Genomic DNA, 13664 nt, shown 5'->3' with positions numbered 1-13664 from the left:
CGCTCTCCGCCTCGCATTCGACGCTCACTCTCCCCCTACCTCTGTGTGTGCTCTCCACCTCGCACTTGACGCCCACTCTCCACCTCGCACTCGAGGCCCACTCTCCACCTCACACTCGAGGCCCATTCTCCACCTTGCACATGACGTCAACTCTCCACCTCGCACTCGAGGCCCACTCTCCACATCACACTCGAGGCCCATTCTCCACCTTGCACATGACGTCAACTCTCCACCTCGCACGACGCCCACTCTCCACCTTACACTCGATGCTCACTCGCCCCCTCCCTCTCGCAGTGCGCTCTCCACCTTGCACTCGACGCTCACTCGCCCCCTCCCTCTCGCAGTGCGCTCTCCACCTCACACTCGACGCTCAGTCTCCCCCTCTCTCTCGGTGTGTTCTCCACCTCGCACTCGACGCCCACTCTCCACATCGCACTTGACGCCCACTCTCCACCGCGCACTCGACGCTAACTCTGCACCTTGCACTCGACGCCCACTCTCCACCTCGCATGACACCCACTCTCCACCTCGCACTCGACACTCATTCTCCCCCTCCCTCTCGCAGTGCGCTCTATATCACACACTCAACGATATCTCTCCCCCTCCCTCTCTCTGTACGCTCTCCACCTCGCACTCGATGCTCACTCTCCACCTCCCTCTGTATGCTCTCCACCTCGCACTCGACGCCCACTCTCCACCTCGCACTTGACGCCCACTCTCCTCCTTCCTCTCTATGTGGGCTCTCCACCTCGCACACGACACCCAATCTCCACCTCACACTCGACGCTCACTCTCCCCCTCCGTCTCTCGGGTGGCTCTCCACCTCGCACTCGACCCTCACTCACCCCCTCCCTGTCGCAGTGCGCTCGCCACCTCACACTCGACGCTCAATCTCCCCCTCCCTCTCGCAGTGCGCTCTATATCACACACTCAACGATATCTCTCCCCCTCCCTCTCTCTGTACGCTCTCCACCTCGCACTCGATGCTCACTCTCCACCTCCCTCTGTATGCTCTCCACCTCGCACTCGACGCCCACTCTCCACCTCGCACTCGACGCTCGCTCTCCCCCTCCCTCTCTCGGGTGGCTCTCCACCTCGCACTCGACCCTCACTCTCCCCCTCCCTGTCGCAGTGCGCTCGCCACCTCACACTCGACGCTCAATCTCCCCCTCCCTCTCTGTGTGCTCTCCACCTTGCACTCGACGCCCACTCTCCACCTTGCACTCGAGGCCCACTCTCCACCTTGCAATCGTCGCCAACTCTCCACTTCGCACTCGATGCTCACTCTCCCCATCCCTCAGTGTGCTCTCTACCTCGCACTCGACGCTCAGTCTCCCCCCTCCCTCTCGCTGTGTGCTCTTCATTGCGCACTGAACGCTCACTCCCCATCTCCCTCTGTAAGCTCACTTTCCCCATCCGCTCTCCCCAAGCAGCCACGCCGTGCAACCTGCCCCTCGCGCTCTCCCCCTCCTCCCTCCCGCTCAGTGCTCTCTCCTCCTCGAATTTAACGCCCCACTCTCCCCCTCCCTGTCGCAGTGCGCTCTCCACCTCACACTCGACGCTCAATCTCCCCCTCCCTCTCTGTGTGCTCTCCACCTTGCACTCGACGCCCACTCTCCACCTCGCACTTGACGCCCACTCTCCACCTCGCACTCGACGCCCACTCTCCACCTTGCACTCGACGCCCACTCTCCACCTTGCACTTGACGCCCACTCTCCACATCGCACTCGACGCTAACTCTCCACCTTGCACTCTCCCCCTCCAAATTTGCCGCGTGTCCGTCCCCAGGCACGCTCCACGGGCTCTCCCTGGCCCACTTGCCCTCCCATCCATGCACTCTCCCCACGCCATACCCTCTCTCCCCTTCCTCCCTCGACGCGCACGCTCCCCCTCGCCCTCGATGCGCACTCTCCCCCTCGCCCTCGACGCGCACTCTCCCCCTCGCCCTCGCTGCGCACTCTCCCCCTCGGTGCGCACTCTCCCCCTCGCCCTCGGCGTGCACTCGCCCCATTGCCCTCGGCGTGCACTCTCCCCCTCGGCGCGAACTCACCCCCTCGCCCTCGACGCGCACTCTCCCCCTCGGTGCACACTCTCCCCCTCGCCCTCGGCGCGCACTCTCCCCCTCGCCCTCGGCGCGCACTCTCCCCCTCGCCCTCGGCGCGCACTCTCCCCCTCGCCCTCGGCGCGCACTCTCCCCCTCGCCCTCGGCGCGCACTCTCCCCCTCGCCCTCGGCGCGCACTCTCCCCCTCGCCCTCGGCGCGTACTCTCCCCCTCGCCCTCGGCGCGCACTCTCCCCCTCGCCCTCGGCGCGAACTCTCCCCCTCGCCCTCGGCGCGCACTCTCCCCCTCGCCCTCGGCGCGCACTCTCCCCCTCGCCCCGCACTCTCCCCCTCGCCCTCGGCGCGCACTCTCCCCCTCGCCCTCGGCGCGCACTCTCCCCCTCGCCCTCGGCGCGCACTCTCCCCCTCGCCCTCGGCGCGCACTCTCCCCCTCGCCCTCGGCGCGCACTCTCCCCCTCCCCCTCGGCCCGCACTCTCCCCCTCCCCCTCGGCCCGCACTCTCCCCCTCGCCCTCGGCGCACACTCTCCCCCTCGCCCCACACTCTCCCCCTCGCCCACCCCGCACGCTCTCCCCCTCGCCCTCAGCGTGCGTTCCCCAACGTTCTTGACACGCGCTCTCCACCTCGCATTCGACGCTCACTCTCCCCCTACCTCTGTGTGTGCTCTCCACCTCACACTTGATGCCCACTCTCCACCTCGCACTCGAGGCCCACTCTCCACCTCACACTCGAGGCCCATTCTCCACCTTGCACATGACATCAACTCTCCACCTTGCACGACGCCCACTCTCCACCTTGCACTCGATGCTCATTCACCCCCTCCCTCTCACAGTGCGCTCTCCACCTTGCACTCGACGCTCACTCGCCCCCTTCCTCTGTGTGCTCTCCACCTCGCACTCAAGGCCCACTCTCCACCTCACTCGAGGCCCATTCTCCACCTTGCACATGACGCCAACTCTCCACCTCGCACGACGCCCACTCTCCACCTTGCACTCGACACTCATTCTCCCCCTCCCTCTCGCAGTGCGCTCTCCATCACACACTCAACGATATATCTCCCCCTCCCTCTCTCTGCACGCTCTCCACCTCGCACTTGACGCCCACTCTGCACCTCGCACTCGACGCCCACTCTCCACCTCGCACTCGAGGCCCATTCTCCACCTTGCACATGACGCCAACTCTCCACCTCGCACGACGCCCACTCTCCACCTCGCACTCGACGCTGTCTCCCCTCCCTCTCGCTGTGTGCTCTTCATCGCGCACTCGATGCTCACTCTCCATCTTCCTCTGTAAGCTCACTTTCCCCATCCGCTCTCCCCAAGCAGCCACGCCGCGCAACCTGCCCCTCGCGCTCTCCCCCTCCTCCCTCCCTCCCTCTCACAGTGCTCTCTCCTCCTCGAATTTAACGCCCGCTCTCCCCCTCCGAACTCACCGCGTGCCCGCCCCATGCACTCTCCCCAGGTCACTTGCACTCCCATCCATGCACTCTCCCCCTCTGCCCACGCCATGCCCTCTCTCCTTCGTCCCTCGACGCGCGCTCTCCCCCTCGCCCCCGACGCGCGCTCTCCCCCTCACCGCCGACACGCGCTCTCCCCCTCGCCGCCGACACGCGCTCTCCCCCTCGCCGCGCGCTCTCCCCCTCGCCTTGTGCTCTCCCCCTCGCCTTCGCCCTCCCCCTCACTGCGCACCATCCCCTCACCCAGTCACGCACGCCCCCTCACCCAGAGGCGTACTCTCCCACTCACCCTTGACGCGCACTCTCCCCCTGGACGTGAACTCTCCCCCTCGATGCGCACTCTCCCCCTCGCACTCAACCAGTGTTGTCCGACTCAAATGTTTTGTGCGGACCCCCTCTCGTGTCTTCCCCTTCCCTTCTCCCAGACCAGACACATAATCAGAGAGCTCCTCTGGAGACTTCCCCCATTCATGCAGTGCACACAGAGTTCTGATGGCCCTGTCTGTGTGAGGACAGGTACCAGTCCAACAAACGAGCTTTCACAATGCCCAAGTGCCAACTGTGCCATGGGCATACCTTCTTCATATCCTTCACTTTCTTCATGGCCCACAGTCCGTCAGAGAGCTTCTCAAAGTACTTGCGTGCTTTGGGTGCGTGTTCCAGCATGTGACTGGGGGGAAAACCGACAACCTCCACTATCTTATTCATCTGATCTACCTAAAGAGGAAAACCAGCGACAGGCAAGAATTAGGCATCGACAGTGGTGAGGACTACACAATCAACAGCCATCGAGAAGAATATCTCACCTCATTGGATCCACTAAAGAGAGGTTCACCCGTGTGCATCTCCACCAGGATACAGCCCAGTGACCACATGTCAATGGCCAGGTCATATGGCATACCAAGCAGCACTTCAGGAGAGCGATAGAAACGGCTCTGGATGTACTGGTAGATCTGTGAGAAGAGAACAAACTTGGCTCAGCAGGCTGCAGTGTTTAACAACGGCTGTTTGGGTCGGACATGAAGAAGCTGTGCAAGAGGGGACTTTCAAGCACCCGATTACAGACATCCTGATAGTCCAGCAGCACTGTTGTGGTGACACTACAGCATGGTCCCCAGTGTAACAGGCTTCCATTATTTATCAAACTACACCGTGACTTCCAACAGTAATCAAAACCTGGGGCAAACATGGCAGCTCCCAGGTATCCGTTATTCTATATATAAACCACCTCGAACCCCTCGAGTAGATTCCAGTCTGTAACTCACTCCCGGGTATCTGTTATTCTATATAGAAACCACCCTGAACCCCTCGAGTAGATTCCAGTCTGTAACCCACTCCCGGGTATCTGTTATTCTATACATAAACCACCCCGAACCCCTCAAGTAGATTCCAGTCTGTAACTCACTCCTGGGTATCTGTTATTCTATATATGTTTAAAACTAAATTTAGAGTACCCAATTCTTTTCTTTTCCCAATTAAGGAGCAATTTAGCATGACTAATTCACCTACCTGCACATCTTCTGGATTGTGGGGTGAGACACACGCAGACATGGGGATAATGTGCAAACGTCACATGGTCAGTGACCCGGGGCCGGGTTCGAGCCCGGGTCCTCAGTGCTGTGAGGCAGTAGTGCTAACCACTGTGCCATCCTAGCGCCCTTCTGTTATTCTATGTATAAATCACCTCGATTCCGGGTCTCTGTTATTCTACATATCAACCACCCTGAATGTCTCGATTCGATTCCTGTGCGTAACTCACTCCCAGGTATCTGTTATTCAATATATAAACCCCACAAACCCCTCGATTAGATTCCAGTCTCTAACTCATTCCTGGGTTGCTGTATAGATAAACCACCCCGAACCACTTGATTAAATTAGAGTCTGTAACTCATTCCCCGACATTAGTTATTCTATATAGAAACCACCCTGCACCCTTTGTAAGATTCCAGGCTATAACTCACTCCTGGGTCTGTTATTCTATATATAAACCACCCTGCACCCTTTGTAAGATTCCAGGCTATAACTCACTCCCGGGTATCTGTTATTCTCTATAAACCACCCTGCACCCTTTGTAAGATTCCAGGCTGTAACTCACTCCTGGGTATCTGTTATTCTATATAGAAACCACCCTGCACCCTTTGTAAAATTCAAGGCTGTAACTCACTCCTGGGTATCTGTTATTCTATATAGAAATCACCCTGCACCCGTTGTAAGATTCCAGGCTATAACTCACTCCCGGGTATCTGTTATTCTCTATAAACCACCCTGCACCCGTTGTAAGATTCCAGGCTGTAACTCACTCCTGGGTATCTGTTATTCTATATAGAAATCCCCCAAACCACCCTCAATTCTCCCGGACGCAATCGCGCCTGCACGGGCGTTGACATACACAGCCTCACACACACAGACATATGTCCACGCACGCACACACTCCCATTGGAACAAGAATTGGTGTGATGTTCTTACTCTTTGTCCCAGCTGGCAGGAGCTGCCGAAATCAACAATCTTGATGGCACTTCGCTTGGGGTTGCACAGCAGAATGTTCTCTGGCTTGAGGTCACAGTGGATGATGCTGAGTTCAGGGGTCGCCAGGAAGAGCAGAGCCGTACACATCTGCTGGGCGAACTTGCGGGTCAGGTTGAGGGAGACTCCACGGAAGTTGGTGTTCCGTAGCAGGTCGTACAGGTTGTATGAGAGCAGCTCAAAGACCAGGCATAGATGGTTCCGGAACATGAAATGTCGCTTCAAGTGAACTGTGTTGGGAGGAGGGGGCAGTGATTACAAGCATAGAAAGAGAACATTTCTATTAAATTGATTTTTTTTTTTTCATTGGCCCATTAAACTGATTTTTTTTGTCATTGGCCCTGTCGCACTGTCAACTCAATCACTGACCCACCTTTCCTCTCTTTCCCTTTCCCACTATCTCTGCGCACTTACATTTCTTCACTGTTCTCACGCTTTCCAGTCCTGACACATGGTCATTGACTCGGAACTGTTAACTCTGTTTCTAAGGGCAGCAAGGTGGCGCAGTGGTTGGCACTGGGACTGCGGCACTGAGGACCCGGGTTCGAATCCCGGCCCTGGGTCACTGTCCATGTGGAGTTTGCACATTCTCCCCATGTTTGCATGCGTTTCACCCCCACAACCCAAAAAGATGTGCAGGTTAGGTGAATTGGCCACACTAACTTGCCCCTTAATTGGGAAAAAAAATTGGGTACTCTAAATTTTTTTAGAAACTGTTTCTTGCTCCACAGATATTTCCAACATTTTCTGTTTTACTTACATTCAGCTAAGCTCTGTGGCTCGAACATGACAAGACAGGAACTCTTCACCTGCTTTTCACTGGGGCATAGTTTCACCCCACAACAGGAGGTAACTTCTATGTTGCTGTGATTGTGGAGTTAACATGCGGACCAGACCGGGTAAGGACAGATTTCCTTCCCCCATGGAAATTGGTGAACAAGTTGGGTTTCAATTATAATTCAGTAGTTTCAAAGTCATTATCAATGAGGGTAGCATTTTATTTCCAAGATAGGAATGCGCTGAATTCAAGTTGCCCAGCTAAAGTAGTGGGATTTGAATTCATGTCACTGCGACATTAGCCCAGGCCTCTGGTTATTGGTCCAGTAACGTTAGCCCCCAGTGCTACCAACCCCCTGCCGCCCCACTCGATGCTGCTGGCACTTCTTACCTATATAATACTTCATCTCAGTGTCATGTTTGTTCATGAGCTCCAGAAGGCGCAGTTCAATCTGGGCCTGATTCAGGAAGGCTTTCTTGTTCTTGATGATTTTAACTGCCACCCATTCTTGCTCCTGGTGATCGTAGGCCTTCACTACCTAGAGGGTAGAGAGGAAGAGGGGGTGAACCGCAGGCGATGGAGGAATAGAGCTGCCTTTGGAACAAAGCAATGAGGGGCTAGGTGGTAAAGGGTCGGAAGCACGGGCCTCTGACGTCGGTGGATTATTTTAGACAGCCCAGTTGGTTTGGGGTCTTCTTTTGCCAACGGCAGAAAGTTAGTGCCGGGAAAGTGGGCTGTGCAATCTGAGACAGAAGGCTTCAGGAGAGTGCAGAGGGGGAGTGCAGCAAGGCTTGGAGGGATTTCCCAGCCAGGACAAGGGTTGGCGAAGGCGACAGGCCGGGGCACCAAATCAGCACAACAGATTATCTGGATGTTGTGTGGGAATTCGAATGGGAGTCATGGGGTTTCCAATATCACAGGGATTGTATAGAGGAACGCTTCCATCAGCATCCAGAAAGTGGGCTGGCAAGCAGGGGAATAACTAGACAAGGTGGTGACAGGCACGACAGGATGAGTGGAGCTCAAGTTTAGTCAGGCAGGTTTCACATTGCGGGGAAACAAAAGGGACAAGTGGGGAAGTGGGAAAAAGAGCCACCCCCCTCATAGTTCAACCAAGGAGACTGGTCACTCGCCCCTTGTCCACTTCACAATGCACATTCAGTAATCAGGAGCAGGAGCCCTGGTTAATCATTCCCCATGTGAAATCCACTCTGGGCCTCGGTTCCATATTTCAGTACGTTTGCTGAGTCTGGTCTCCGGGAGCTCCCAATTCCTCGCCCTGTTACCTGTCCAAAGGAGCCCTTCCCGATCAGGGAGTCTATCTCATAACGCTCCATCCATTTCTCCCCATTCTTCACAATGTAGTCATAGTTATCATCATCGTAACCGTCATTGTAAATCTTCCGCTCCTTCTTGTTGCTGGAATCATCTGGAGGAACATGTTGTGCCCGACGCTTCTTCTTGGCATAGTACACCTGCGGAATTCCAGAGAACAAGAGGTGCTCTCAGTCAGAGGAGGGGAGGGTTAGAAGCACATCGTATAGAAACACCAACTAACAACTGCACTCCTCACTCGTTTGATGGGCCACGACAAATCCATAGGTCATTTGCCAATATTGTCACCTGCACTATTTCCTGTGAGGGGGAGGGGGCTCAACACCTCCCCCAGTGCAAAACTGGATTCCAAGAAGTTCAATGGCTTCTTGCACAGCTCTGTCAGGGCCCCCCTCCAGCTGCCCTCTGAATACACCACCCTCCCAACGCGCCACGCTCCCCCACCCTCCTCGCTCCCCCACCCTCCCAACGCGCCTCGCTCCCCCACCCTCCTCGCTCCCCGACCCTCCCAACGCGCCTCGCTCCCCCACCCTCCTCGCTCGCCCACCCTCCCAGCGCCTCTCTCACCCACCCTCCTCGCTCCCCCACCCACCCAACGCGCCACTCTTCCCCACCCTCCTCGCTCCCCCACCCTCCCAAAGCCCCTCGCTTCTCCACCCTCCAGATGCCCCTCGCTCCCCCCACCTTCCCGACGCTCCTCGCTCCCCCCACCTTCCCGACGCTCCTCGCTCCACCCACCCTCCCGACCCTCCTCGCTCCCTCACTCTCCCGACGCTCCTCGCTCCCTCACACTCGCCACGCTCCCTCACCCTCCCGACGCGCCTCGCTCCCCCACCCTCCCGACGCTCCTCGCTCCCTCAACCTCGTGACGTTCCTCGCTCCCCCATCCTCGCGACGCTCCTGGCTCCCCCATCCTCCCGACTCTCCTCGCTCCCCCACCCTCCCGACGCTCCTCGCTCCCCCACCATCCCGACGCCCCTCGCTCCCTCACCCTCCCGACGCCCCTCGCTTCCCCAGCCTCCCGACGCCCCTCGCTTCCCCACCCTCCCGACGCTCCTCGCTCCCCCACCCTCCCGCTCCCTCACCCTCCCGACGCCCCACGCTCCCTCACCCTCCCGACGCCCTCGCTCCCTCACCCTCTGAACGCTCCGTGCTCCCTCACCCTCTAAATGCTCCGTGCTCCCTCACCCTCTGAACGCTCCGTGCTCCCTCACCCTCTGAACGCTCCTCGCTCCCTCACCCTCTGAACGCTCCTCGCTCCCTCACCCTCTGAACGCTCCTCGCTCCCTCACCCTCTGAACGCTCCGTGCTCCCTCACCCTCTGAACGCTCCTCGCTCCCTCACCCTCTGAACGCTCCTCGCTCCCTCGCCCTCTGAACGCTCCGTGCTGCGTCACCCTCTGAACGCTCCCTCACCCTCTGAACGCTCCTCGCTCCCTCGCCCTCTGAACGCTCCGTGCTCCCTCACCCTCTGAAGGCTCCTCGCTCCCTCACCCTCTGAACGCTCCTCGCTCCCTCACCCTCTGAACGCTCCTCGCTCCCTCGCCCTCTGAACGCTCCGTGCTGCGTCACCCTCTGAACGCTCCCTCACCCTCTGAACGCTCCTCGCTCCCTCGCCCTCTGAACGCTCCGTGCTCCCTCACCCTCTGAAGGCTCCTCGCTCCCTCACCCTCTGAACGCTCCTCGCTCCCTCACCCTCTGAACGCTCCTCGCTCCCTCACCCTCTGAACGCACCCTCACCCTCTGAACGCTCCTCGCTCCCTCACCCTCTGAACGCTCCTCGCTCCCTCGCCCTCTGAATGCTCCTCGCTCCCTCACCCTCTGAACGCTCCTCGCTCCCTCACCCTCTGAACGCTCCTCGCTCCCTCGCCCTCTGAACGCTCCTCGCTCCCTCACCCTCTGAACGCTCCTCGCTCCCTCACCCTCTGAACGCTCCTCGCTCCCTCACCCTCTGAATGCTCCTCGCTCCCTCACCCTCTGAACGCTCCTCGCTCCCTCACCCTCTGAACGCTCCTCGCTCCCTCACCCTCTGAACGCTCCTCGCTCCCTCACCCTCTGAAAGCTCCTCGCTCCCTCACCCTCTGAACGCTCCTCGCTCTCTCACCCTCTGAATGCTCCTCGCTCCCTCACCCTCTGAACGCTCCTCGCTCCCTCACCCTCTGAACGCTCCCTGCTCCCTCACCCTCCTCGCTCCCTCACCCTCTGAATGCTCCTCGCTCCCTCACCCTCTGAACGCTCCTCGCTCCCTCACCCTCTGAACGCTTCTCGCTCCCTCACCCTCTGAACGCTCCTCGCTCCCTCACCCTCTGAACGCTCCTCGCTCCCTCACCCTCTGAACGTTCCTCGCTCCCTTACCCTCTGAACGCTCCTCGCTCCCTCACCCTCTGAACGCTCCTCGCTCCCTCACCCTCTGAACGCTCCTCGCTCCCTCACCCTCTGAACGCTCCGTGCTCCCTCACCCTCTGAACGCTCCTCGCTCCCTCACCCTCTGAATGCTCCTCGCTCCCTCACCCTCTGAACGCTCCTCGCTCCCTCACCCTCTGAATGCTCCTCGCTCCCTCACCCTCTGAACGCTCCTCGCTCCCTCACCCTCTGAACGCTCCTCGCTCCCTCACCCTCTGAACGCTCCTCGTTCCCTCACCCTCTGAAAGCTCCTCGCTCCCTCACCCTCTGAACGCTCCTCGCTCTCTCACCCTCTGAATGCTCCTCGCTCCCTCACCCTCTGAACGCTCCTCGCTCCCTCACCCTCTGAACGCTCCCTGCTCCCTCACCCTCCTCGCTCCCTCACCCTCTGAATGCTCCTCGCTCCCTCACCCTCTGAACGCTCCTCGCTCCCTCACCCTCTGAACGCTTCTCGCTCCCTCACCCTCTGAACGCTCCTCGCTCCCTCACCCTCTGAACGCTCCTCGCTCCCTCACCCTCTGAACGCTCCTCGCTCCCTCACCCTCTGAACGCTCCTCGCTCCCTCACCCTCTGAACGCTCCTCGCTCCCTCACCCTCTGAACGCTCCGTGCTCCCTCACCCTCTGAACGCTCCTCGCTCCCTCACCCTCTGAACGCTCCTCGCTCCCTCACCCTCTGAATGCTCCTCGCTCCCTCACCCTCTGAACGCTCCTCGCTCTCTCACGCTCTGAACGCTCCTCGCTCCCTCACCCTCTGAACGCTCCTCGCTCCCTCACCCTCTGAACGCTCCTCGCTCCCTCACCCTCTGAACGCTCCTCGCTCCCTCACCCTCTGAACGCTCCTCGCTCCCTCACCCTCTGAACGCTCCTCGCTCCCTCACCCTCTGAACGCTCCCTCAACCTCTGAACGCTCCGTGCTGCGTCACCCTCTGAACGCTTCCTCACCCTCTGAACGCTCCTCGCTCCCTCACCCTCTGAACGCTCCTCGCTCCCTCACCCTCTGAATGCTCCTCGCTCCCTCACCCTCTGAACGCTCCTCGCTCTCTCACGCTCTGAACGCTCCTCGCTCCCTCACCCTCTGAACGCTCCTCGCTCCCTCACCCTCTGAACGCTCCTCGCTCCCTCACCCTCTGAACGCTCCTCGCTCACTCACCCTCTGAACGCTCCTCGCTCTCTCACCCTCTGAATGCTCCTCGCTCCCTCACCCTCTGAACGCTCCTCACTCCCTCACCCTCTGAACGCTCCCTGCTCCCTCACCCTCCGAACGCTCCTCGCTCCCTCACCCTCTGAATGCTCCTCGCTCCCTCACCCTCTGAACGCTGCCTGCTCACTCCTGACGCTCCCTCACCCTCTGAACGCTCCTCGCTCCCTCACCCTCTGAACGGTCCTCGCTCCCTCACCCTCTGAACGCTCCTCGCTCCCTCACCCTCTGAACGCTCCCTCACCCTCTGAACGCTCCGTGCTCCCTCACCCTCTGAACGCTCCTCGCTCCCTCACCCTCTGAACGCTCCCTCACCCTCTGAACGCTCCGTGCTCCCTCACCCTCTGAACGCTCCTCGCTCCCTCACCCTCTGAACGTTCCTCGCTCCCTCACCCTCTGAACGCTCCCTCACCCTCTGAACGCTCCTCGCTCCCTCACCCTCTGAACGCTCCTCGCTCCCTCACCCTCTGAACGCTCCTCGCTCCCTCACCCTCTGAACGCTCCTCGCTCCCTCACCCTCTGAACGCTCCTCGCTCCCTCACCCTCTGAACGCTCCGTGCTCCCTCACCCTCTGAACGCTCCTCCCTCCCTCACCCTCTGAACGCTCCTCGCTCCCTCACCCTCTGAACGCTCCGTGCTCCCTCACCCTCTGAACGCTCCTCCCTCCCTCACCCTCTGAACGCTCCTCGCTCCCTCACCCTCTGAACGCTCCTCGCTCCCTCACCCTCTGAACGCTCCTCGCTCCCTCACCCTCTGAACGCTCCTCCCTCCCTCACCCTCTGAACGCTCCTCCCTCCCTCACCCTCTGAACGCTCCTCGCTCCCTCACCCTCTGAACGCTCCTCCCTCCCTCACCCTCTGAACGCTCCTCGCTCCCTCACCCTCTGAACTCTCCTCGCTCCCTCACCCTCTGAACGCTCCTCGCTCCCTCACCCTCTGAATGCTCCTCGCTCCCTCACCCTCTGAACGCTCCTCGCTCCCTCACCCTCTGAATGCTCCTCGCTCCCTCACCCTCTGAACGCTCCCTCACCCTCTGAACGCTCCGTGCTCCCTCACCCTCTGAACGCTCCTCGCTCCCTCACCCTCTGAACGCTTCTCGCTCCCTCACCCTCTGAACGCTCCCTCACCCTCTGAACGCTCCGTGCTCCCTCACCCTCTGAACGCTCCTCGCTCCCTCACCCTCTGAATGCTCCTCGCTCCCTCACCCTCTGAACGCTCCCTCACCCTCTGAACGCTCCGTGCTCCCTCACCCTCTGAACGCTCCTCGCTCCCTCACCCTCTGAACGCTTCTCGCTCCCTCACCCTCTGAACGCTCCCTCACCCTCTGAACGCTCCGTGCTCCCTCACCCTCTGAACGCTCCTCGCTCCCTCACCCTCTGAACGCTTCTCGCTCCCTCACCCTCTGAACGCTCCTCGCTCCCTCACCCTCTGAACGCTCCGTGCTCCCTCACCCTCTGAACGCTCCTCCCTCCCTCACCCTCTGAACGCTCCTCGCTCCCTCACCCTCTGAACGCTCCTCGCTCCCTCACCCTCTGAACGCTCCTCCCTCCCTCACCCTCTGAACGCTCCTCGCTCCCTCACCCTCTGAACGCTCCTCGCTCCCTCACCCTCTGAACGCTCCTCGCTCCCTCACCCTCTGAACGCTCCTCGCTCCCTCACCCTCTGAACACTCCTCGCTCCCTCACCCTCTGAACGCTCCTCGCTCTCTCACCCTCCGAACGCTCCTCGCTCTCTCACCCTCCGAACGCTCCTCGCTCCCTCACCCTCTGAATGCTCCTCGCTCTCTCACGCTCTGAATGCTCCTCGCTCCCTCACCCTCCGAATGCTCCTCGCTCTCTCACCCTCCGAACGCTCCTCGCTCCCTCACCCTCTGAATAGTCCTCACTCCCTCACCCTCTGAACGCTCCTCGC

At 59.9% G+C, this 13664-nt stretch overlaps 1 protein-coding gene across 1 annotated transcript in view; it reads right to left on the bottom strand.

Moving 5' to 3' along the window:
* Positions 1-13664, bottom strand: part of LOC140387057 (dual specificity tyrosine-phosphorylation-regulated kinase 1A-like) — a 142657-nt gene that overhangs the window by 32926 nt on the left and 96067 nt on the right. The window contains exons 2-6 of the mRNA XM_072470069.1: positions 8105-8293; positions 7209-7356; positions 5984-6270; positions 4324-4470; positions 4094-4234 (exon numbers count right to left, since the gene is read on the bottom strand). Of these exons, the coding sequence (XP_072326170.1) occupies positions 4094-4234; positions 4324-4470; positions 5984-6270; positions 7209-7356; positions 8105-8293 (912 nt within the window). The remainder of the gene's footprint in view (positions 1-4093; positions 4235-4323; positions 4471-5983; positions 6271-7208; positions 7357-8104; positions 8294-13664) is intronic.

The sequence above is a fragment of the Scyliorhinus torazame genome, chromosome 12 (assembly GCF_047496885.1).
Source record: "Scyliorhinus torazame isolate Kashiwa2021f chromosome 12, sScyTor2.1, whole genome shotgun sequence".
NCBI lineage: Eukaryota > Metazoa > Chordata > Chondrichthyes > Carcharhiniformes > Scyliorhinidae > Scyliorhinus > Scyliorhinus torazame.
The sequence above is the reverse complement of the archived record's forward strand: the minus strand, read 5'-3'. Positions and strand labels throughout refer to the sequence as shown.